Here is a 24,579-nt window from a genome sequence, read left to right as displayed (position 1 = left end):
GACAAAAGGATCTCTGTGTACACAGACTTCGTTGCAAAGTTTTCATTTCTAACAAAATTAAAGACTCTAACTACCGAAGAAATTACTGCTAACGCGACGTCTTTGCAGAAAATCTATATTGAAGACATTGAAGAGTCAGAGTTTATATGCGAGTGCATCCATCTGAAAGGACTTCTGATCCGAGGAAACTACAAAGAAGCCGAAAAAGACTTTTCACTATCAAACTTGTACAGATTTTTGATAGAAAAAAATCTACAGGACTTGTTTCCCAACGTGGCTATTGGTTTGAAAATGTTTTTGACAACTCCTGCTACAAACTGTTCTGCTGAGAGATCGTTTTCGACCTTGAAAAGAGTAAAAAACTATCTGCGTTCAACAGTGACTCAAGAACGACTCGTCAGCCTGGCTGTTTTAGCCATAGAACATGAACTGACAACAAAACTCGATTTCAGTGCAGTTGTTGATGATTTTTCCAATGCACGTGCAAGAAAGAAGAAGTTTTAAGTTATATTTACTTTAACAAAGCTAATTTAGTGAGTAAGTTATTTGTTTGGATATGTGATTTGTATGCTCTGAACAGTTATATTTCGATGTTGTATATATTTGTTATTATCCTATATTCAATACAGAAATTATCATTTATTTTGCAGTCTTACTCTGTACACCTTTTACTAATTTTAGCCCCTTCCTAACTGTCCTGTTTTTGCCCATAAATCGACAGCAATGACCGATTATGGCTCAAAGCCTGCGGGCACATTCACAGGTGAGCCGTCGCCGAGTAACGAAGCCGAATTTTCACTTCACTCCAAATCAATCATTCTCAGCCAAAATAGTCATAAAACTATAAAAGAATTGTTGAGTTTGGGAATTACGAGCTGCATGATGTTTCACAAAATAATATCAACAACGATTTTATTTACTATTATTGTAATCTTAAGTAATGGAATATCACGGTTGTAGAAAATGGTTTCGTAATTAACGGAGTTTTGTCAAATAGTTTATTTTAATTAATAAAACGCAATTTTAGGACATAGTTTCTTGTTTTCATCATGAGAGGTACTAAAACCATTACAATATCAAGAGACAGTTGAGCGCTGGAAAATGTCCCAAAATGCGTTATTTTGCCTCTAAATTTCAATTTTTTTCGGGGGGGGGGCCCCGGACCCCCCCCCGGTGTTGCACCCCCGCTAGGGCGGCAGGCAGACCTCTGGCCCATGGGCGGCAAAAGTGTTAATCCGGCCCTGTATACGGTATATGATACGGTATACGAGTGGCACAATTGACAATGGCAAACAAACTCAGAGTGGTTAGTACGTGTTTCCCCCATAAAAATATTCATAATGGAACGTGGATGATACCTGGTACAAATAAATTTAATCAAATTGACCACATATTAACATCTAAGCGGCGGGCAACTTCCGAAACAGATGTTAGATCTTATAGAGACGCAAATTGCTATTCGAACCATTTCTTGGTTATATCGAAGATAAAACAAAGAATATCAATGGTAAGAAAAGAGAAAAGCGCCGAACAAAGAAAATGGAACACATGTATGTTTAAAAAACACTAAAAAGGAGTATGAGTATAGTACCAGCAAAAAATAAAAGTAATATTAAATGAAAGAGGAGAACATTGAAGAAGAATGGAGTGTCATCCAAACGACAATTACAAATACAGCAAAGGAAACATTAGGTGAAACCTCAAACAAAAGAAACGAAGAATGGTTTGACCAAGAGTGCCAACAAGTAATAAATTGCAAAAATATAGGTAGACAGAAATGTCTACAAAGGGATTCCCGATTGAATAGAAGGGCATATGAAGAACTGAGAAAAGATGCAAAGAAAATATGTAGAAGGAAAAAGAGAGAAGTGTTGAATAGAAAAATACAACAAATTACAGACTATAATAACAGAAGAGAGATTAGAAAATTGTACAAGGAAACCAAGCAATACGCACAAGAATATAAAGTCAAGAACAACAGTTTGCAAGGACAAAAATGAGGCAATTATCAGCGAGAAAGAGGAAATAATGAAAAGGTGGAAGGAGCATTTTCAAGAGCATTAACCCAGAAAAAGAACAAAACCAAGATGAAGAAATAATTTACCACACAGTACAAGAAACGATAAACGTCATAAAACATCTAACAATAACAAAGCACCTGACACAGATGAAATAACTGCAGAACTGATAAAGAATGGTGGATATGTTCTATGGAATCGTATCCATAAACTAATCGCATATAGACACTAGAAGTCATCCCAGAAGATTGGAAAGTAGGAATCATACTTAATATGTACAAAGGGGGAGACAAACGACTCTGCAAAAATTCTAGGGGCATAACAGTTTTAAATGTCGTCTACAAGATATTATCAGGAATTATATACAGCCGCCTGGAATCGTTTTCGGAAGAAATGATTGGTGAATACTAATGTGGTTTCAGACCAAAGAGGTCAACTATAGACCAAATACATAATATGTTAAGAGGTATACATGAAAAATGTGTTGAATATAGTATACCAATTATTTACAACTTGTATATCGATTTCAAACAGGCGTTCGATGGAGTAGATCGACAAAAGATGTTAAAGCAACTATCTATGTTAGGGATACCCAATAAGTCTGTTAAACTTATACGGATGACTTGACTATGGAGGGTTCCAAAGCTACGGTGAAAATAGATGGAGATATGACAGAGGGTTTGATATTGAAAATGGAGTTAGACAAGGTGATGCCTTATCAACAACACTTTTTAATCTAACTTTAGAAGCTGTTGTTAGAAAACTGGATACAAAGGGTTGTATTAATACAAGATCTATGCAAATATGCGGATGATGTTGCCCTAATAAGCCGCAACAAAAGGGTATTAAGCGAAAAAGCTATAGAGCTGAAACAGGAAGCTGCTACGTTTGGTATATTTATATATTATATAAATGAAAGCAAAACAAAATATATGGAGTGCGCAATGAGAATCTGAAGGTATATACCTGCGAATATGCCTCCACTTTTCCCTACCTAGGCTCAATAATAAATGACAACAACATCAGTCAAGAAATACAAGCACGGATTCTTAGCGGTAATAAGTGCTTTTATGCATACAAAGACTTAATGAAAAGTAAGTTACTGAATCGTGAGTCTAAGCTTAGAATCTACAAAACAATAATTAGGCCAGTGGTCACATATTGATGTGAAACGTGGACCCACTCAACCCTTCCAACCATGAAAATCAACTGAGAATATTTGAGCGCAAAATACTAAGGGATATATTTGGACCAACCCAATACAGCGATGGTTCGTGGAGAATTAAAATGAACTACGAGCTGGATGAACTAATGCAAAGCGCAGATATTGTTAGATTTGTAAAGTCTCAAAGACTAAACTGGCTCGGTCACCTAGAAAGAATGCCAGATAATAGAGATGTAAAAGTAATCCAGAAATGGAAGCCCCAAAGAAATAGAACAAGAAGAAGGCCCCGTAAAAGATTGATAGACGACGTAGAGGGGGATCTTAAAACCATGAACATCAGACAATGGCGAAAGGAAAGTATCCGACAGGGCAGAATGGAAGAACATTGTTAAGCAGGCCAAGACTCACAAATAGTTGTAGCGCCATTAGAAGCAGAAGAAGACGGGATGTCTGTCCCTTGAAAATCACTTTTATCATTTTGAGAGAGTACTTGAGGCTTCTCACTTATCTTTCCTGTTGAGTTGGTAGCGTCTTGATAGCATTTTGTTGGTTATTTGAAAAATAATAATTGTTGCTCTGAATTATCGAGCATAATTTGCAATTATAATACCTTCTAATAAATAAATAAATAAGCTACAGTCATTTGAAATGTGGTGTTACAGAAGGATGCTTAGAATAGCATGGACACAGAAGAAAACGAACACGGAAGTATTGCGAGAAATGGGTAAAGAATGCGAAATAATAAACACAATAAAAATAAGAAAGTTACAATATATGGGACACGTAATGAGGGGACCGCGACATGAAATGCTAAGACTGATAATACAGGGAAAGATAAGATAAGAGGCGGAAGGAGTATAGGAAGAAGGAGGGTGTCATGGTTGAAGAATTTAAGGGACTGGTTTAAATGCAGCTCTATAGAACTCTTTGGAGCAGCGGTAGATAGAGTAAATATAGTGACGATGATATCCAAGCTCCGATTAGGAGACGGCACTTGAAGAAGAAGAATACATTCTAAATTATTAGTATTAGAAATTACTTTAATTTGACTGCCACTTTCCACGTAAGTTAACCTAATACGTGTATTGCATTAAGAGCAAACAGTAGCAATCAACAGGTAGCAACAAACGCGTTCCAAGATTGCGGCTCTAATGTTGAATATATGGTCGAGATATTTGGCACACATATTCGTAATAACTAAATAAAATATTGAAAAAGGAGCCTGTACCGCCATTAAGAAAGATAAAAAAATACACTTTCTTCAAATAAACATTTTTATCCCGTGCCTACATTTAGTGTCACATTAGAACTACTAAAAATAGATTTTTTTATAACAAGAAATCGAACGTCACTGACTTGGCAACATTTCGCGCCTATGTGTATAAAAATCATTGTTTTTGATAGTATAAACGTCACTGTCAGTGTCGAATTACCGACGCACTGTTGCCTCACTTTTCGCAGAACTTTCGCAATCTTGGACCGCGTTTGTTGCTACCTGTTGATCGCTACTGTGTGCTCTTAAGATACGTTAATAGTTATTTATGTACCAAGTCAGTAAAGTGACTCTTTATCGAACGAGTCTGATATTACGAGAAGAGCGAGCGTAGCGAGTGAGGCGAGTAACAGACGAGTTCGATAAAATCTTTACTGACGTGGTGCATACAAAATGTATGCAAGTATGCAAAAGTCCATACGTGAAATTTGAATTTCGATGATTCGCACCTTAAAGTTGACTACGTAAGAGTTTGGGCTCTGTAATTATTTAAAAATAATATAAAATTTATAAAAAAATTGAATAAAAATCTGTCGTTTATTTAACTTCTTTAAAATCTGATTATAACACTACACATTTTTTTTAATTTGGTTATCTTCATTATTTCATAAAATTAATCATGTTTAATTTTAACAATCTCCGAATGAAAAACTGAAGAATGAAGTACTGAAAGCTTGACAGTAGGACAATGCCAAAATATAATATCTACAATTTTACTTTCTGCAATAATTTGATATTGGTATTAACACTTTTACTTTTTACTTTTAAATTTTAGACGTCATAATAATTTCATGACAGTGATGACAGATAACTTTTGCATGACGCTTTCGATTTTTAATCGATAGTTATCAATATTGAATAATTACTAAATCGGTAAAGGTTTAATTTATTTTATATGAATATAATTACAAAATACTACAGAATTTCACTTTTTGACATAAATTTAATTGATAATATGGCAAATTGTGTACAATATTTTTAATAATTAAATTAAATAAACTTTAAGTTCGCTCAAATACTCGCCATTCGATTACTGCCATCGACCTCTTACATTCAATATCGGTTAATTTGATTAATCGCGGCAGGTAAAGTAAAATTCTTCTTTCAGTACAATAAAGTGTTACTTTACTGTGTTACAAATAAGGGCAAATGAGTACAATAATGAATGACTAGTGACGGTTGGCGATAAAAATATTGATATTATTTAATATAATGATAAACTAATATTTTTATCAACATCTATTAACAAAAAAGGTTGGACTGTTTTGACACTTCATCATCGTCATTGGCTCAACAACCCCTGGTGGGTCTTGGTCTGTTTTAGAATCAGATTCCGTTCCTTCCTCTCCTTCGCCTAGGTTTTTAATTTCTTACTCTTTAACACTAGTAAGTCGTCTTCCATCTGGCCCTTAAATCGTGCTCTGGGCTTTTATAAATATGTCTGAGGATTTTGCGTTCAAAACAGTTTCAACGTTCTTCATCTTTTTTTGTCATCGTCCACGTTTCTGATACGTAAGTGAGGACAGGCTTTAAAATGATTTCTGTATATCAAAATTTTCCTTTTTTTTGTGACTATTAGTGCAGTCACTGAAAGTGGATATAAGCTATTACCTCCAATTTCGTTGAACCTCCATCGATTTGCATAAAAATTGGTGAGTGGTTAGAGGATATCTCAAGGAACAAAGGTGACATGGTGTCAACTTGTGGATTCCACCCCTTCTAGGGGTGAAAAATATTTTATTAAAATAACCCCATAATTCGATAGAGGGACAAATTCTAAGCAAAATTGGTTATATAAACATTAAAATAAATCAAAACTTTTTGAGTTATTAAAGATCAAATATTTTAATTTTTCGTGAGAAAAATGCATGTTTTTAACCGATTTTTCATCAATAACTCAAAAACTATAAGTTTTTACAAAAAAGTTATTCTTAACAAAATTGAAGCAAATAAAAAAATGAAACAAACCCCTTACTAGAAAAACCTGTTAATGTTAACTAAAAGTGAGTTATAGGTAATTGAATGTATATTTTTTCGGCGAATACCCAAATCTAAGTATTCAAACTTAAATAACGGGAAAATGATGAATTTTATAACATAAATAAACTTATTAAACATTTATCAAAGTACTTAGAAATACCTCAAATGAGCCCCCGAACATGTTGATAGTATTAAAATTTATGCTCCAAAAATTTTTCAAAATTTATCTTTTAAAAATTTTTCCAAAAAATGTTATTGCTTTTTTTTAAATAACTCCTTTAATTTTTACCATATCAGGATCACCTAAAATTCATTTCAAGTTAATTACAAGGGGCTATTTAACCACGTTGAACTTAATCTTTTAAACCCCTCACTTTTAAAAAAATAAAATGTTAAATGGCCCCGGTTACATGGTTTTCACAGCAAAATTTAAGCTTTAAACGGTTCTATCTCGGTTATTTTTTACCCTACAGAAATAGTAAGAAAAGTAAGATATTTGATACAGAAAAAACAAAAATTTGGTCATATATAATTTTTTACGCATATCGAGTATTTTTGGAGTTATGTATTATCAAAAGAATATAAAAATTAGGAATATTTTAAAAAATCTGATTTTTTTAAATTGTATATTTAAAAAAATATATGCATTCTAAACGGGTCGAAATTGTTGAAATCATTACTTATGCTAATATAAAGAAATTATTGTAAGGATTGCTATAAATTTTAATTTTTGTAGAAATGGCGTATGTTTTATTTTTCACTTTTTCCTACAAAATTCGAAACGGTTCTCTTATTTTTATCATAACTTGCTTAATGTTGATGCTATTGACTTGTTCTAGAGCTTATTTGATAGGTATTCCGAAGTAATTTGACAAGTGTTTAGCAGGTATATTTTATAAAATGCATCACTTCCCGTTATTTAAGCTTGAATACTTAGATTTTAGTACTCGTCGAAAAATATTTACATTCAATTGCCTATAACTCATTTTGAATTAACATTAGTTTATTTTTTTAAGTAACGAGTGTATTCAATTATTTAATCAGCCGTGTGATGGATGACCGAAGTTAACTTTAACGTTTGAGTTAAAGTTAAGATAACTCTCAGGGAAGCAAGCAAGCAAGCAATTTGATTTAACCCGACCTGTGGGAATGTCCACCCTCTCGAAGGAGTACATTCGGGTGTAACAATTCATTGGGGCGAGGTGTTTTGACCCGAGTTAAAACAGGGATCACCCCACCTCGCTCCAATGCCCCAGGCCATCCCTTTCCCCCCCATAGCACGCTGATGCGCGATGGGGGCACAACTATCGTAGCCAAATGCTCTTCACAATGGAATCCTGGGTAATAAGATTCCAATGTGGTACCCTAATCGAATGCAAAAACTAGGCCAGCGTGATGCGCTCTATGCCTTTATCTTCTTTCTTACTTATCCGCGGAACTAAAAAATTGCTTGCTTGGGCCCCGAGTCATCGTGCTGAGCCCTAGTGGGCTCCGCCCGATGACTCGTTGCTCGAGTTTGTATGTGTTTTATGGTTTTTTATAATTTTTTTTTGGGGGCTTTCGCCATTTTTTTATTTTATTTATATTTTTTTTTGGGGGCTTATGCCCTTCTGTAATTTTCTAAAATTCACTTACCTTAGAGGCGATCGTGGTACTTGATCTTCGTATGTAACGCTGTCTTCGGCACTTGTTTTCGAGCTACGAACTCACTACTATCACTTATCACTTTTATACTCTTATCCCACTATTTGTTGTTTCGGACGTCTGTGCTTCCATCGGTGGAACTCATCATACCTTAGCGTCTCTCGCAGTATGTAATTTGGGTGGTGCTCCAGTTCCGCGAATTTGGTCCTTGCCTTATCTGTCATGATTTCGGTGACTCTCACCTGTTGGAGTTCTCTGAACAGGAATCTTTCAGCTACATATCTTGGGACTCTGGCGGCCTCCCTCAAGCTGTTGTTGTGGGCTGCTTGGATCTTCTTCTTGTGTGTGTTACTTACATGTCCCCATGCGAGAGACGCGTATGTTAATACCGGTAGGATTATACTATTGATCAGTCTTAACCTTGTTTTCAGTCTTAGTTTGCTTTTCCTGCCTGTGAGTCCTCTTAATGTTGCTTTTGCTATGTTGGCCTTCCGGACTGTGGCTTCTACGTGTTGTTGGAAGGTTAATCCTTTGTCCATGATGACTCCTAGGTATTTAGCTTCGTTTTTCCACTCGATGGGTCTGTTCTGCACCGTCAGCTGTTCCTCTGGCTGTTGTCTTCCTTTCTTGTATAGAACCGCTTGCGTTTTATCTGAGTTGATGGCTATCTTCCATTTTATACTCCATTCTTCTATTTCTTCTAACGCTGTTTGCAGGTTGGTCACTGCTATATCTACATTTCTATGTTTGGCCGCTATCGCTGTGTCGTCGGCGTAGAGGCTCATGAGGGTACCTGGTGTTCTAGGTACATCAGCGGTGTATATCGTGTACAGCAGGGGTGACAGGACCGCTCCCTGGGGTACCCCAGCTTCCGGGTTTCCGAGCTCGGACAGGACTTGTCCTATCCGAATCCTGAAAGTCCGGCCGCCCAAGTACGACGAGATTAGTCTCGTCATCGCCCCGCTGTACCCGAAATCACGCATTTTGTATAAGAGCCCCTTGTGCCAGACTCTATCGAACGCTTTACTTACGTCCAGGAACGCTGCTCCAGTGTACTGCTTGTCGTTGAAACCAGCTGCTATGTACTCGGTTAGTCTGAGTACTTGTAGCTCGCTGGAGTGCTCTGCTCTGAATCCGAATTGAGCTTCTGGGATGATATTTAGTCTGTTCGTTTCCGCTTGCAGTCTGCTTAGAATGATTCTTTCCACTATCTTGCTGATCGCTGGAAGTAAGCTGATTGGCCTGTAGTTCTGCGGGAATGTGTGGTTCTTGCCAGGTTTTGGGATCATGATGACATGGGCCTCTTTCCATCTGTTTGGGAATATCTTGTATCTTAGTATTGCGTTCACTATATTTGTGAAGTACACTATAGCTTTTCTGGGCAAATATTTTAGGGCTCTATTTGTTATTTCGTCTAAGCCAGGTGCTTTTCTCGGCGAACTGTTTTTGATGTGTTCGTTGATTTCTTCCGGTGATGTTGGGGGAATGAAGTCCTCTGGGTCTTCTGGTCCTTCTTCTTGTTCTTCAACTTCTTCCAGGAAGTCGTCGTCTTCGTCTTGGTGGTAGTTTAGGTCGCATTCCCTTTCGAGTGTAGCCCTCATCGCTTCTGCTTTATCCACTATGGTGTATACCATACCGTGTCTTCCATGTAGTGGGGGGATGGGTTTTCTGTCGCTTCTCAACATTTTCTGTAGTTTCCACACATTTTTCATGTTTGAGTCTTGTTCTTCCGTCTCTTGTACAAAGTTGTCCCATTTTTTACTACGGTGGAGTTGTAGTGCCGTTTTGACCTCTCTGTTTAAAATATTTGCCCAGGATTTGTCTACTCGATTTCTTGTTCTTCTTGCTGTTTGTTTTGCTCTATTTTTTTCCCTTATCAAATCTTGTGTTTCTTGTGGAATATCTTTGAACCTTCCCATGTAAATCTCGACTTCTTCCTCTGTTGTGCTGCTTCTGATTGCCTCTTGTATGATGTTTTCGAGCTCTAGGACTTTTCCTTCTATTTCTTCTGGATTGTTTATCACTGGCACTATATTTATTCCTTCACTTACTAGTCTTTTGTAGTTTGTCCACTTTATTTTCTTTTTTGTTCTTTTTGGTGGGTTTGTCTCTTCCCATGTTCCGATCTCTAGTAGGATGGGGTGGTGGTCAGTTGATCCTTCGTTCAGCGTAATTAATTCTGATTGCAGCCCTAGGTTTTTGGCCACAACTATGTCGATATGGGTTGGAAGTCCATTTCCTGGGTAGTGGGTAGGTTCTTCTGGGCCCATTGCTATTGTGTCTTCATTGTTTTCTATGTATCTATTTAGTAGTCGTCCGTTTCGGTTCGTAGCTCTGTCGTTCCAGATGGGGGATCTTGCATTCAGGTCTCCTATTATGATGGATGGTTCGGCGATGTTTAGGAACGCATCTAGGTCATCGTCCATTAAAGGGTCTTGTGGTCTTACGTAAGCTGATGTGATTCTTACTGCTCCTTGCCTCATTTTCACTTCTACTGTTGTAGCCTCCATGTTGACCAGTGGTGGAGTCGTGAATCTGGTGTGTCTGATTCCCTTTTTTACTAGGATGGCCGTTCCTCCTGATCTTCTGGTGTGGTCGTTCCTGTATACATCGTATCCAGGGAATTTTAAGTTAAAGTTGTTAGTTAACTTGGTTTCCTGGATTGCTACGATGTCCATCTCGTATCTACTTGCGATTTCATCCATGATGTTCTGGTTTGTTGATATTCCTCCTGGATTCCAGGAGCCTATCCTCAAGTATCCCCTGTCTGTCAGCATTACTTCTGCGCTTCCCTGGTGCCTTGTATAACTTCTCTAACTACCCTAGTCACTATTCTGACTATGTAGTCTTCATCAGGGATCGCTGTTTGGTGTTGGTTGTTTTGCGTGGCCTGGGCGTAGGTGGTGCCGGTGGCTTGTGGTCTTCTTGCCTGTGGTTGTTGTTGTTGCGGCCTCCTTGGTGGGGGTCTTCCCCACGTAGGGCATCTTGGGCATCCTCTGTAGCTGGCTGGATGGCTGCCTTTACAGTTGGCACATGTAGCTTTAACTTCTTTGGCCCTTTTGCACATCTTAGTGGGGTGATCCTCACCGCATTTGACACACCTGGGGTCCTTATGGCACGCGTTCTGGGCGTGGTGGTAGCCTTGGCAGTTGAAACACTGCGTGGGTCCTGTCGCTTTTCGGAGATCCTCTACCACGACCTTCATGTGGCACAGGTTGGTTATGCGTCTCGCCGCCTCGACGTCCCCCTGATCCAGAGTTATGACGAACATAGGTAGCTGTCTTCTTGGGCCGGCTCTTGTCGACATATTCTTTGCTGCTTGGCAGTCAATGTTATATTGATCTGCCATGTCGTTCTTGATCTCTTCCTCTTTGGTATTCGTTGGTAGCCCTCTTATTACCATTTTAGGTTTTACTTCTTCCTCGAATGGGAAGGCTATCCATTGTAGTCTCTTCTTGGGATCTTTTAGGGTCATGTTCTTTGCGTAATCCTCAATAATGTGTGTCATCTTTCGATAATCTTCCGGGCTTTTCGCCTGGATGAGGGTTTCCCTTCCGCTTCTGGAGATCTTATTTGTCGTGATTACGCCTTGTTTCTGGGCTATACTGAGGATAGCCCCTGTCTCGCTCACGCTCTGTAATTTAATTACAGGCGGCTTACGTTGACGGGTTACCTGTTGTTCAGGTAACGCGGCAGCTTCTTCTTGCTGGTTGGTCTCCATTTGGTTCGACTCTGAATCCTTGGGACGCCGTGCGGCAGGCGCATTTCCACCCGCGCTCGTAGGTGGATGTATTGGTGGGGCATTTCCTCGGGGTAGGTTGAAGGAATCTTCTGGTGGGGGTGAAGCAGCTCTCATGGCGTTTCTAGCTTGATTTTCCCATGATGTCGTCTCGTCTTTTGAGATGGGTGACTTCAGTTTTGGGAAGTCTTCTTTATTTTTTGGATTCTCTCGTATTTTTCTTAGTCTCTCCTCTGCGGGTGACCTTTTGGCTTCAGGGATTGGCTGTGATTTCTCGACTTCAGAGACTGGCTTCTGTTGGAGATTCTGTTGTAGGAGTTTTTTCATTTCTTCGAACATATCTGCAATTTGGACTCGCATTATCTGCATCTCTTCGTTTTGTTGTTGGATGAGGAACATCAATCTCTCGTTTTCGGCCTTTTGTTGGTCTCTCTCTGCCGTCATCGCCTCTAGCATCTTCCTCATCTCTTCTTGCTCGTTTGTCTTGAGTACCTTCTCTTTCTTGTTTTCTTCGGCTTCACTCTCTTTCGGTTTCGTTCGTTTGGTGGTGCCTCTGACTGCCTGCTCTGCCTCATCATCCATGGGCTCTGCTGTTGGATTTTCTCCGTCCTTCTTCGCTTCTGCGTCGTTCTTCGGTTTCTCCTCTTTTTTCTTTTTAGATTTCTCCTTCTTCCTCTCGCTTCTAGGTTTCTTGAACCCATTTTCATCCATGGATGAGCAGTCGTCGGTGTCGGAACTCAATTCCTGAAACAGGTTAGAGCCCACTTTGCGTGAGCCCTCATAGATTGGCGGGGATTGCGCCATGAATCGGGGGTGTGATCGAGACCTAGCTCGATCAATCGTCTGGGGTTGGGGGCGAACGGTCCTAATTTTGGACGAAGCCTTTTTTCTGTCGACTGGCCCGACGCCAGCTCGACTTCAGGGTTGGCTCCCTGCACCAAGCGCGGTTGTTCACGTACCCAGACAGAACTGTGTACGGGTTCCACTTGAATTTCTCAATCTACTGACCTAGGGGCCGGGGCTGCATCAATGTAGATTCTCAAAAGCTACACCCTGCAGTGTCGAGGTGCAGTGTTTTAAACTACACCCTTCCCTTACGGAGGCACAGTAGATATCCCGTAGCGGGCTCTCGTCGAGCCCGCTATTTCTTTTTCCGCTAGCCGATCTCTAGCTGTGGCGTCTCAGAGAACTCAATAGAAATTCCCTAAGTTTCACCACATCCAGACGAACGGCTTTTGCCTCACCTTCTTGCCTAAGGCGAAAAAGTGTTACGGTTTCGCTATCACGCTTACATTCGTGATGGAATGAGAATTCCTGCTAGCCGAAAACAACCTTTTCACCGTCTGGCTTCTTGTCGTCCGCGTCTTCTCGCCTCGGAGAGTGAAAACGCTCAACTGTTACCTCGCTTACATTCGAAGTAGGACTAATAAGTCCCCAGCCGAACAATCCCCACTACTCGTTGGCTTCTCTTCGCTGCTTCTCTGCTCCGCTCCGCTCGCACGCGTGTTACTAGTCTAGTGGTCGGCACTAGACTATACTTACTACTTACTCAACTCTCAGGGATAACGTGCCCATAACTATTTACGTAAATTCGGTGTGATGAATCTTTCACCGTTATGAGATAGTTATTTCTTCAGCGTTAAAAAAGAGAAGTAACATTTGACTAACAAAGTGTGAAGTAACAAAGAGAACCTTATGTAGAAATAGCATACGTTGGAGTGAGCGCGAGAGATCGATCGGAACATGCCACAAGCTTGACAAGATAGGAAGATATCCGTAAAAGCAGCGTTGCCGAGTTGGTACAATTTTACCAATTTGATACAATTAACAACCAAACTTTTGATACTAAAGTATCTTAAAGTAAAAACCTCCAATTTTGTGATATAAGAAATTTGCTTCAAATAACATTAAACGACGTTTTTTTTTAGTTTTTGTACAAAATATGTTGGTTTAGTACATTTTGTGTCACTATTTCAGTCATTCCAGTGCATTTACAAAAATTTCTCTGGCAACACTGCATATGCCCTAACAACACACAACATTCCAGGAATGTACTACCAAAGTTCTATCAATATTTGAATGTCCTGGACATTTAGGGAACATTCGGTGAACATCTGATTAAATTATTCCTGGAATGTTACCATAAGACATTCTGTGAACATACTACCAATGTTCCTATATGTTCATTTTCAAATTCACGGCGCATGTATTTGTGCATGGTGCTTAGAGAGGGCATCACGTGACTAAAAACGACCAATGACCTCACTTCGGACTAGTTCGGACTTCGGCGCTTCAGCCATCTTGGCATCATGCATCTTGGCCTTGGCCACCTTGCCGTGCGTGATCGTTGTTTGTTTTTATTTGTGCTTTTTAAGAATATTTTTTTAATTCGGATACTTTTATAATAACTTTAATAGTATTATTAACATAGTGCATAAAATCAGTTGGAGTAGCAGAAGCAATGTAGATAAAAAATCTGCAGGAATAACGTTTCAAAGGTTAGTACCTCTATGCAAATATGTAAACAAAGGCATGCCCCTATTTCACAAAATATCCATTTATTATTTTAATAATTGTGAATAAGCCACAAACTTGCTTATTCCTAACTAAAATAGTAAATAGAGATAATAACAAACGGATTATTTGTAAAATTAAAATTTTTTTTGCGTTTTTGCTAATGTATGCGTTTATAAACAGGATGGTAGACCACACACTATAATAGTACCAACTAATGAATACACAGTATGAATAGTATAGTCGGTTCGCTAAACTTAGTCTCAGACACAACTGGCTAGTGATTTTAGTAAATAATTTTGACAATTTGGTAAAATTGGCAAAAAAATAATAACTAAATAGTTAGTAATTTTGGCAAAATTGGCCAAAAACAAAAAAAATTACCTACTAAAATCACTAGCCAGTTGTGTCTAGGGAAACGACTATACTAATAAACAATTTCTAAGCTGCTTTTTATAATATTTTGTGAATTCATTAACCATATTTTTTATTTAAAACTAAAATTTGTTAATAATGCTCAGTAATGCATATATTTTGTATTTTTAGCTTTCCAGAAGATCCTGTGAAGAAGGCATGAAGTATTGATCAGATTTGTTAATAGAGCAGTATGTTCAAAACCATGGACGTATAAATAAAGACGTCCATGTTCAAAACATTTTTTAGAAAAAGATATTGACAGAACTTCACTTTCAACTGTTCGTTTGAGAGACTGTGCTGTTCCAATAGCTTATATCACACAGGTAATATGCTTAACCCAAAATACAATTACAATATACAGTTGGAAAAATTAAAGAATAGGGCTTTTCATTTACAGTCATTTGTTTCGAGCTTCTGTCATATGTCGTATAATCCGTGTTGTATTAATATTATACACAGATTATATAACATATGACAGAAGCTCGAAACAAATGACAATCGATGAAAAGCCCTATAGGGCTTTGTTCATTGTCATTTGTTTCGAGCTTCTGTCATGTGTCACATATATTAATATATCTACGTCATACGTCTTTGGTTTGTATCATTGGTTATATCAATAACGTATGACGTAGATTTATTAATATTATGTGACACATGACAGAAGCTCGAAACAAATGACTGTGACTGAAAAGCCCTATAACCATGAACGATCACATCAATCACTTATTTTGTATTTGCTGTCTTTTTCTATAAATCACAAACGTTTGTTATAGAAAAAGATCATCATCATCATCATCATTGGCTCGACAGCCCTTTCTGGGCTGGATCTTGGCCTGTTCCAGGATTCTTCCCCACTCTGATCTGTTTCGTGCTTTTTTCTCCAGTTTTTTATTTTTAAGGTTTTTATATCATTTCCTATTTGTTCTAAAATAGAAAAAGATAGCAAATACAAAATAAGTGATTGATGTGAATGTTCATAAGTATACGCTGTGAGCTCGTACGTAGAGGGGATATTTATAAATTCGTGAGCGCCAGTAGTGGCAAGTCTGTAAACGTTTACCGGAAATTTGACATAAATGTCAAAGTGATTAATTTAAAATTAAAATTAAAACATTAATTATAAAAAATATTAGTTGGTCAAAGCTGTGGTATATATTTTTACCTTAAATATACTTACGTTTTACATACTGAATTTACGTTTTTTTAATGTTCCGTAATATGTAATTATAAATTACTCTAATAATCTTAGCGCCATCTACAGGATAATTGTGAAAGTATCCGAAGTAAGAAATTAATATTTCATCAATAGAATGTCAAAATGATTAGCAAAATCTTAAAAAAAATCTATTACTATTTAATTACTTTTTAGCGTTGTAAATATTAAGCGATAACAATTAAATAATAAATTTAAAAATTATTGGTGAAAGTTGAATTAGTAATCCGCCAGGAGCGACACCAGCGAAGCTCAGAGCCTATAGGGCTTTTCATTCACAGTCATTTTTTTTCGAGCTTTTGTCATGTGTCACATAATATTAATATATCTACGACATACGTTATTAGTATATACAATAATACAAACCAAAGACATATGACGTAGATATATTAATATTATGTGACACATGACAGAAGCTCGAAACAAATGACAATCGATGAAAAGCCCTATTCTTTCATTTTTCCAACTGTAGATACATTTGCTTTTCATTATCTACATCAGAGATCTAAGTTGACATTGTTGCCCAATTACAAAAAATTTTTGAATTCATTTTAAGTCCAATATATCACATAATTATTGCGAAGTAGATTATACAAGAAAACAGATTAATATTGAATGTAAATAAATAAAAACATCAGAAATAGAAAACAAGAATTAAGTTATAATCTTAAGTTAAGGCTATGGGTACATAATTCGCAAATATTTTACGTTTATCCCTACTTTTTCTGTCTTTACACGGCAAATTACGTGTAGTAAAATTCACACTGGTATTGATGTGTAAACATTACTAGAATGTCATTCTACTTAAAAATGTCATCATTAATTTAAAGAGATGGGTTTTGAATGTTCTTGAATAACTGTTATTTTTATAATTGGAAATTATTAATTCAGTTAATAAATGTGATAAATTTTTCACTAACTATGTATTCAGTGATTGTAATAATTTATTTGTACAACAAAGACTAATACTCAATCGAGAAAAGAAGAAAAGTGTTAAAGTGATTTTTTAATAATATATTGTTATGGAACGCTTACAATTTTGAACATCTTTAACAACAAAATACTTGGATCACAGAATATATTATCCTCGATATTATCCTGATGTATTCTCTGCTTGGATCTTCTACAAATAATACAAAATAAATAACTTTTTATTAAGTTCACGTCTTAAATCAATTATTTATCAAATACACTATATTTCAATAATATTTAATCAATAACTCAACATATTCCCGATGCAATGTCAAATATTTAAAATTGTCAGTGTCTGACTGACAATATATGCTGACAATATTATATTCGGCTGAGTGCGTTGTAAGACAAAGATAGATTTGGAAAATATTACCACGGCATTGTGTTTATTTTTTTCGAATCCTGAAAAAACCAATAAATATTTTTGAAAAATTTAAACGCAGAATGAAAGACTAAATTATTACCGAGGGCCGAAAGTCCCTTAGAATAAATAAAAAGTTTATTTTGAATGATATATTTGAAATTAAAAATCACACTAAATTTTCTCTTAGTTTTTCACCCCTGTAACTTATTAAAATAAACATTATAGAAGTTCTCAGGGACTTTCGGCCCTCGCTAATAACGTGATCTTTCATTCTGCGTTTAAATTTTTCAAAAATACTTATTAGTTTTCTCAGGATTCGAAAAAAATGAATCCCCATTTGAATAGCATTGCAGTCGAAAATACGTACCGATCCTCTTAAAGTAAATAATAAAAACAATAAATATAATAAAACAAAATACTTACTTGTTTGTGAAAAAGCTATTTCTTTGTGGCATTTTTGTAATTATTGTAACTATTTTAATGGGGAAATAAGCCACAATTTGCTTGAAAAAATAACTTTATTATGGTTTCTACTTCCACGCGGACGTCGTTGTCAAAATACAAAATGTTTTATTATTTTCTTTATTAAATATTATTTATTATTTATTTAAATATTATTTAATTTATTATTTATTTTATTATTATTATTATTTATGCATATTATTACCTGTAAATATTTCTTCTGATTGTTAATTGTAAAGGATAGAAAAATTACCATTTATTTTATTTTCTTTTAGAATCAGCTGAGAGAAGTGGTCTACAAAAAAACCAGGAAGGAAATGGAATATGTGGCTATGAAAGGCAAAAGAAAGGTTTACAAAGCAAATGTGACACATTTTTTATAGGAATATCAGTAAATTACATTAAAAAAATGTATGAAAAGATTTTTTGCAATAAAAATGTTTATATTTATCAAGGATGTATTATTTGGTATGGCCACATATCGTCAGTGATGTGACAATACCTCCTATCTGTTTTTTCATGAGATTTGTAAGATAGACTAAAAACTTGTTTGAGCCACCTCCTGTTTTCATATATTTTTTTACTTGTTTTGCAGTAAATTTAACTATCTATTTAATACAAAACAAGTCAGAACTTACGTATGAAAACAGGAGGTGACCTTAAAAAATGTTTTTCGTCTCCTGCAAACCTCATGAAAAAAGATATAGGAGGTATTGTCACATCACTGACGATATATTTCAGAGAATGTCTAAAAAATACACTGTGAATGTTCAAAGAATGTTCGTAGACATTCATGGAATGTTCCAACAAGACATTTAGTCTAAAAAATATACTGTGAATGTCCAAAGAACATTCATGGAATGTTCCAACATTCATGGAAGGTCCCAACAAGACATTCAGTCTAAAAAATATACTGTGAATGTCCAAAGAACATTCGTATACATTCATGGAATGTTCCAACAAGACATTCAGTCTAAAACATATACTGTGAATGTCCAAAGAACATTCGTAGACATTCATGGAATGTTCCAACAGAACATTCTAAGAATATTTAAAATGCTGACACAGCACTTTCCTGGGACTTTCCAGGGACATTCGTGTGCATTTGGGGACATTCCAGGAATGTTTTCAATGTCCTGTGAGTACCTTCTAGGAACATTCCTGGAATGTTTTGTGTTATTAGGGTGTTTATAAATTTCAACACTCGAGTTGATTTTTGTATGATTTTTAAAATTGTATTAAATACCCTTCTATTCTTAAATTATATTAGCTTTACTTTTTATTGTTAATTATTATTTTAATCGTATTATTACCTATGGGCTTTTAATTGTTACCCATTTGAAGTCTATTTTTTTGATACTTTTAATTTTGTACTGCTTTATATTTGATATTAAATTAATAACATGCCGCACAAAATCATAGGACAACATGAAGCAGAGTTATTCGTTGAATATTCACTTAATTTATATCTAAAAACAAGTCAAAAGATGAACTAACCTTACATATTCTTACATAACTACATAGTTATCTCATAACTTAAGGTTTAACGTCGCGTTATAAAGTGACAGTTGATATACCAGATAACTCAAGAACTGTCAAGAAATAACGCAAGTAATTAAGTTAAGTATGATACATCACACCAATTCAAGGATTATAACATAACTACAGGATAACTTTACGTTAACGATAACTTCGGTCATCTATCACACGGCTGATTTATCTTCAATTTCGGTAATAATAACTTTTTTGTAAAAGCTTATATTTCTTGAGTTATACGTGAAAAACCGCTTTAAAATGCATTTTTTACGAAAAAAATAAAATCTTTAATAACTCAAAAAGTGTTGACTTATATTAATAACTTTATATATCAAATTTTACTTAGAATTTGTCCCTCTATTGATTTGTGGTATTATTTTTAATAAAATAATTTTCACCCACGAGAAGGAGTGGCATCCCCCAGGGTAAAGGCGCAAGTTGGCATCATGTCACCTTTGTTCCTTAAGGTTCCTCTAATTACTCACCAATTTTCAAGAAAATCGATGAAGGTTCAACGATATCGGAGGTGAAAACTTCAGTGACTGCACTATTTGTTTGATGTTAAAAGTTTCTTTAATCCATAGTAGCTCTATTTGCCAGATATACACATCGGTTGATTTCTGCAGTTATTGTGTTACTTTGGTTGATTTGTGAGCCTAGATATATGAACTCTCTTACTCTTTTGAAGGTATATGTTCCAAACGATCTTCGAGTTTTGCTACTTATTGCTTGTTCTGACACTATTTTCAGCAATATCGTTGCATTGTGCTGAACAATAAGGTACATATTTTGTTTATTATGTTTAATACCTTTCTTTTTTCGAAGGATAGCGATCATCATGGCTATTTGTACTTGAGTTGTAGTCTTAATTTGACGATTACTAAACACAATATTTTTATTCAGAATTAGCCATTTAATCAAAAAAATTTGTTCCGAACAAAAAAATTAAATGTCACAATTGGTTTAGACAATTTTTGACCACCATTTTCTTTTGGCAAGATGTATTTTTTTATAATGGGACTATTTCAAAGAAGATTGTGCAAAAATATGGAATGAGAATACTACTTTTCCTGACCAGTGCGCCCATACTACCCGGACTACATGGTATTATTTTTGAAAAGTATTAAAACAATTCAGAAAAGTTAATGTTTAATTTAAAAAAATGCGTGTTAAATCAATCTTACCTGCAACATATATAACATTTCAATTATATCTTCTTTGGAAAATACAAAACTTCTACTTATTGGAATAGCACTCAAAGAAACTTTCTTGGTACACGGAGCTAAAAAAATAAGGATAAATTGTAAATTTTCTGTGTTTATTGGTATGTGATGATTAAGGATTGTAATTTTTAATAGATTTTGCAATGAGCCCTTCATTTTTATTATTTCAATATTTACTCTTCATGTTACACTATAGAGAGTTAAAACTGAAATAGTACAGCAAGTACTTTTTAACACAGTGAAAGTAAGGAAAACATCATACATAGACAACTTACTGACAAAATATAATAAGTACCAATATGCTCAACTAATAGTGAAAGGAAAGATCGAGGGAAAGAGGGGACTAGATTAGATTAGATTTAGAGAGGTGGCTTTCTGGCCTATTCCACTGCGACCTTTTCAGATCTATTGTGGCTCTCTAGTCCTAGATAACGTTCTCTAGCCTGACCCTTTTTAAAAAGTCTAATAGCTTCGAGACTGAACCTTCCATGTAGCTATTTGCAGTTGGATTTTGTTCTCCTAATGCAAATAACCGCACATTTGCCAGATTGTCACAATGACATAAAATGTGCTCTGCTGTTTCTTCTTCGAGGTTACAGAATCTGCACAGGTCATCATCTGCCAATCCCATCAGCTTTAAGTGCCTATTCAGCTTACAGTGCCCTGTTAGCAGACCTACTATGGCTTTGACTGTTTTCCCGTCTTTGCTTATTAGGTCTGCCGTAAATTTTGGCGAATGTTCTGTAATGAACTGTTTCGCCTGTCTTTGACCTGGTGAATTCCTCCACCATTCCAAAGATTTGTGAGCTACCCACTTTCTTGTAGCCGTTCTTGTAACTGCCTTTGCAACGCCGCAGAAGGGTTCCGGTCCAACGAATGGCATTTATGAGCCTTGTTTGGCCATTTCATCTGCTTTTTCATTGCCCTTATGACCCTCGTGCCCCGGTACCCAGGCCACCGTAACCTTGCTACGATATCCTAGTTTATTTAGGGCACTCACACAATCCCATACTAGCTTAGATTTGACCTCTACAGAATTGAGTGCCTTAAGCGCTGCCTGACTATCTGTGAAGATGGCAACTGAACGGAACGTTCTTTGCTGCCTTTCTATTTCTTCCACGCAGTGATGGATTGCCGTTATTTCCGCCTGGAAAACTGTGACATCCTTTGATAGACTAACCGGGAACTGAATTCCTTGATTTGTCCCTACTATGCCAGCTCCCACACCTTCCGATGTTTTTGAGCCATCAGTGTACTAGGTAGCAACCGCCTGTATGGGTACACCTTCCTTCCAGTCTTCCCTGCCTGGTATATTAATTTTAAACTTATTGTCAAAGCTGTATCTCGTTGCTGTTGCATCGATAGGCTGCCCCATCACAATATCGGCTTTTAGCTCCTCGATTAGCTTTCTATTGTCAGCACCATGCACCTGGCTTATATGTGGCTGACCATGAATTAATTTGTGCATCACTGATCTGGCTTCGCCCTGCACAAAGATATGAAGTGGTGGTAGATTCAGTAGGACTTCCAGCGCTGCTGTAGGAGTGGTTTTTATGGCCCCCGTAATACACAGGCATGCTAGCCTTTGTGTATTACCTAGCAGCCTTATTGCTCCCACTTGCTGCGTCTTTGTCCACCGTCACCGAGCCGTAGGTTATCATAGGCCTAATAACCCTTGTGTATAACCATAGAGTCATTTTGGGGTTAAGCCCCCAATTCTTACCACACATTCTTCTACATCTGCCCAAGGACATAGTAGCTTCTTGTGTGGTTTTTATGATGTGAGTATTCCATGTAAGCCTATGATCAAAATAAACCCCAAGGTATTTTGTTTCTTTGGCAAATGAAATCTCTTTTCCTCCCAGCACCGGTGGTTTTAGGCCTTGTAGTGCTGTTTTTTTGGTGAAGTTAACGATTTGTGTTTTCTGAGCATTGACTATCAGTCTCTCTTGTTTACACCAGTCGTCAACTATATTTAGGGCTGCTTGCATTCTTCCAGACACCACCTGGGCAAACCTGCCCCTGACAACGATTGCTATATCGTCCGCGTATCCTAGACAGTAAAAGTCTTCTGTGGACAGATTTTTGAGAAGATCACCTACCAAGGTTGCCCAAAGTAGAGGTGAAAGAACTCCTCCCTGTGGACAGCCTCCACCTACTCTTGCTTTGATGGTTGCTTTACCCAGAGTGGATATTACTATCCTATTCTCCAGGGATGCCCTTATCCATCTGCAAATTACCGCAGGTGCGCCTCGTCTACTCATAGCCCCTATCAAATAGCTGGTAGTAACATTATTCCCCTCAAATATACATCCCCTCAAAGAGGGGACTAGGAAGGAAAAGACTATCGTGGCTAAGAAACATCCGAAAATGGACAAGGCTAAATTTTGAACAGCTAATAAGAACAGCTAAAGACAGAGAAAAGATTGCAATAAAATTGTATAGCCGATCTCCATTGAGAAGAAAACTTTTAAGAAGAAGAACAGCAAGCAGCCAATATAATAATATCGATGTTTTGTGTGTGCACACTTCAACCCGATGTCCGCTGCATAAGAAAAATAATGTACCAGTATCGTAGCATATATTACTGATTACTGATGACTAATTTATTATAATATGCATTGGAGAGCTATTTTATGTCTTGGAATGGATTCATACTGAATTTTGAAATGAATCATCAAATCTGCCGCTACAATATAACTAGGGAATAAACTGAAGGAAGCTCTGCGTATGAAATGAAATGCTTTGATTTTGAGTTGAAGAATTTGATATCACACGAGTAGAACTAGCAGTCGCGACATGGCCCTCGCCCTTCAATACATACAACAAATCTGAAACTTTTCTTTTTACCCTTAAACAAGTTTCGAAGATAATCTACACATCATTTGCAAACTTTATAATGAACCCAAACTTTATTTTGATTGCCAAGTTTTAGTCCAAAGTAGGCAAAATATATTTTCTTCGCAAAATCTGTCATATTAGCTTGTCTTGTTGCTTTAACACAGATATTTGCCACATATAAAACGTTTACATAAATCATGTGTGAGATACAACAACAAATAAAGTGAGTGATAATAAAGTGAGAAATGAAAAACTTGAGACCAAGTATTGCTCGGAAGACGTTATGAGACAGAATACTAATAACCAAATAAGAAATCTCTGTAAAATACAGGATATTTTACAATGGAAAAGATGGGAGAGAGAAGACAGGAATGAAACTAGACTGTTACACGAATGGCTAATAAAAAACTAGCTCGAACAGTAAGATATTTAAGGCCAACAGGCACTAGACTACCAGAAAGACCTTTAAAATATGAGATAGCTTACAGTCAACGTCATATACATGGCCTAAGGTCTAATATAAGAAGAAAAAGAAATATATAAAACTATCATTTTGGTAGCAAATAAAATTAGAAACAAATGACACTTCTTATAAATAAGAAAAATAAGTATTTCATTATAGAGAATATTTAAGTGAAATCTTCTACTTAACTATATACGACAATAAACACCTTTTATAAAGGATGTTAAAAGAAAAATCTCTTTTCATAATTCCTTAAGTTTCAGGGACCTTGTGTTCCCGAAAAGCTATCTGGATTCATCGGCTTAAAGTCGGCTAATTTTATACTGTTTAAAATGTAATTAGAACTTTAAATACAACCACTGTTTGGTTCTGCAGCTATTAAGCAAGTACCCCAAAGTTCACTGAAGATGGACTAATAATTTCAAAAGCGTTCGTTCTGAAAAATTAATGTAATCCATTTGGATTTTTAATTTTTAATGAAATTATTTAACTTATACCAAATACAACAAGAGTTTTTATTTCGAAAGTATTTTAACTATAACATGGTATACAGCCAACTCCTAGGAACTATCCCGTTTTAATTGAGATACTTTTCTTTCCGCATAATTAAGATGAAAACCGAATCAATTTATCCATCTCCATCGCAGCAATATATTGGCCCTAGACCTACGTCAAGCCCTCACCAACGAAAAACTGGATTAACATATGCACATGCTACATAAAAAATATAGCTATTCATATCTAAATCAACAAAA

At 36.3% G+C, this 24,579-nt stretch overlaps 1 protein-coding gene and 1 long non-coding RNA gene across 3 annotated transcripts in view; one reads left to right on the top strand and one right to left on the bottom strand.

Moving 5' to 3' along the window:
• LOC126886924 (mismatch repair endonuclease PMS2) overlaps window positions 1-24,579 on the bottom strand; it is a 106,235-nt gene that overhangs the window by 8,331 nt on the left and 73,325 nt on the right. For both annotated transcript variants that reach the window (XM_050654086.1, XM_050654087.1), the window contains one exon: window positions 20,482-20,579. In XM_050654086.1, the coding sequence (XP_050510043.1) occupies window positions 20,482-20,579 (98 nt within the window). The remainder of the gene's footprint in view (window positions 1-20,481; window positions 20,580-24,579) is intronic.
• On the top strand, window positions 14,405-18,211 carry LOC126886931 (uncharacterized). The gene is made up of 2 exons (XR_007698832.1): window positions 14,405-15,073; window positions 18,037-18,211. It is a non-coding gene; the product is annotated as an uncharacterized LOC126886931 (long non-coding RNA).

This window comes from Diabrotica virgifera, chromosome 6 (assembly GCF_917563875.1).
Source record: "Diabrotica virgifera virgifera chromosome 6, PGI_DIABVI_V3a".
In the NCBI taxonomy this organism is placed as follows: Eukaryota; Metazoa; Arthropoda; class Insecta; order Coleoptera; family Chrysomelidae; genus Diabrotica; species Diabrotica virgifera.
The sequence above is the reverse complement of the archived record's forward strand: the minus strand, read 5'-3'. Positions and strand labels throughout refer to the sequence as shown.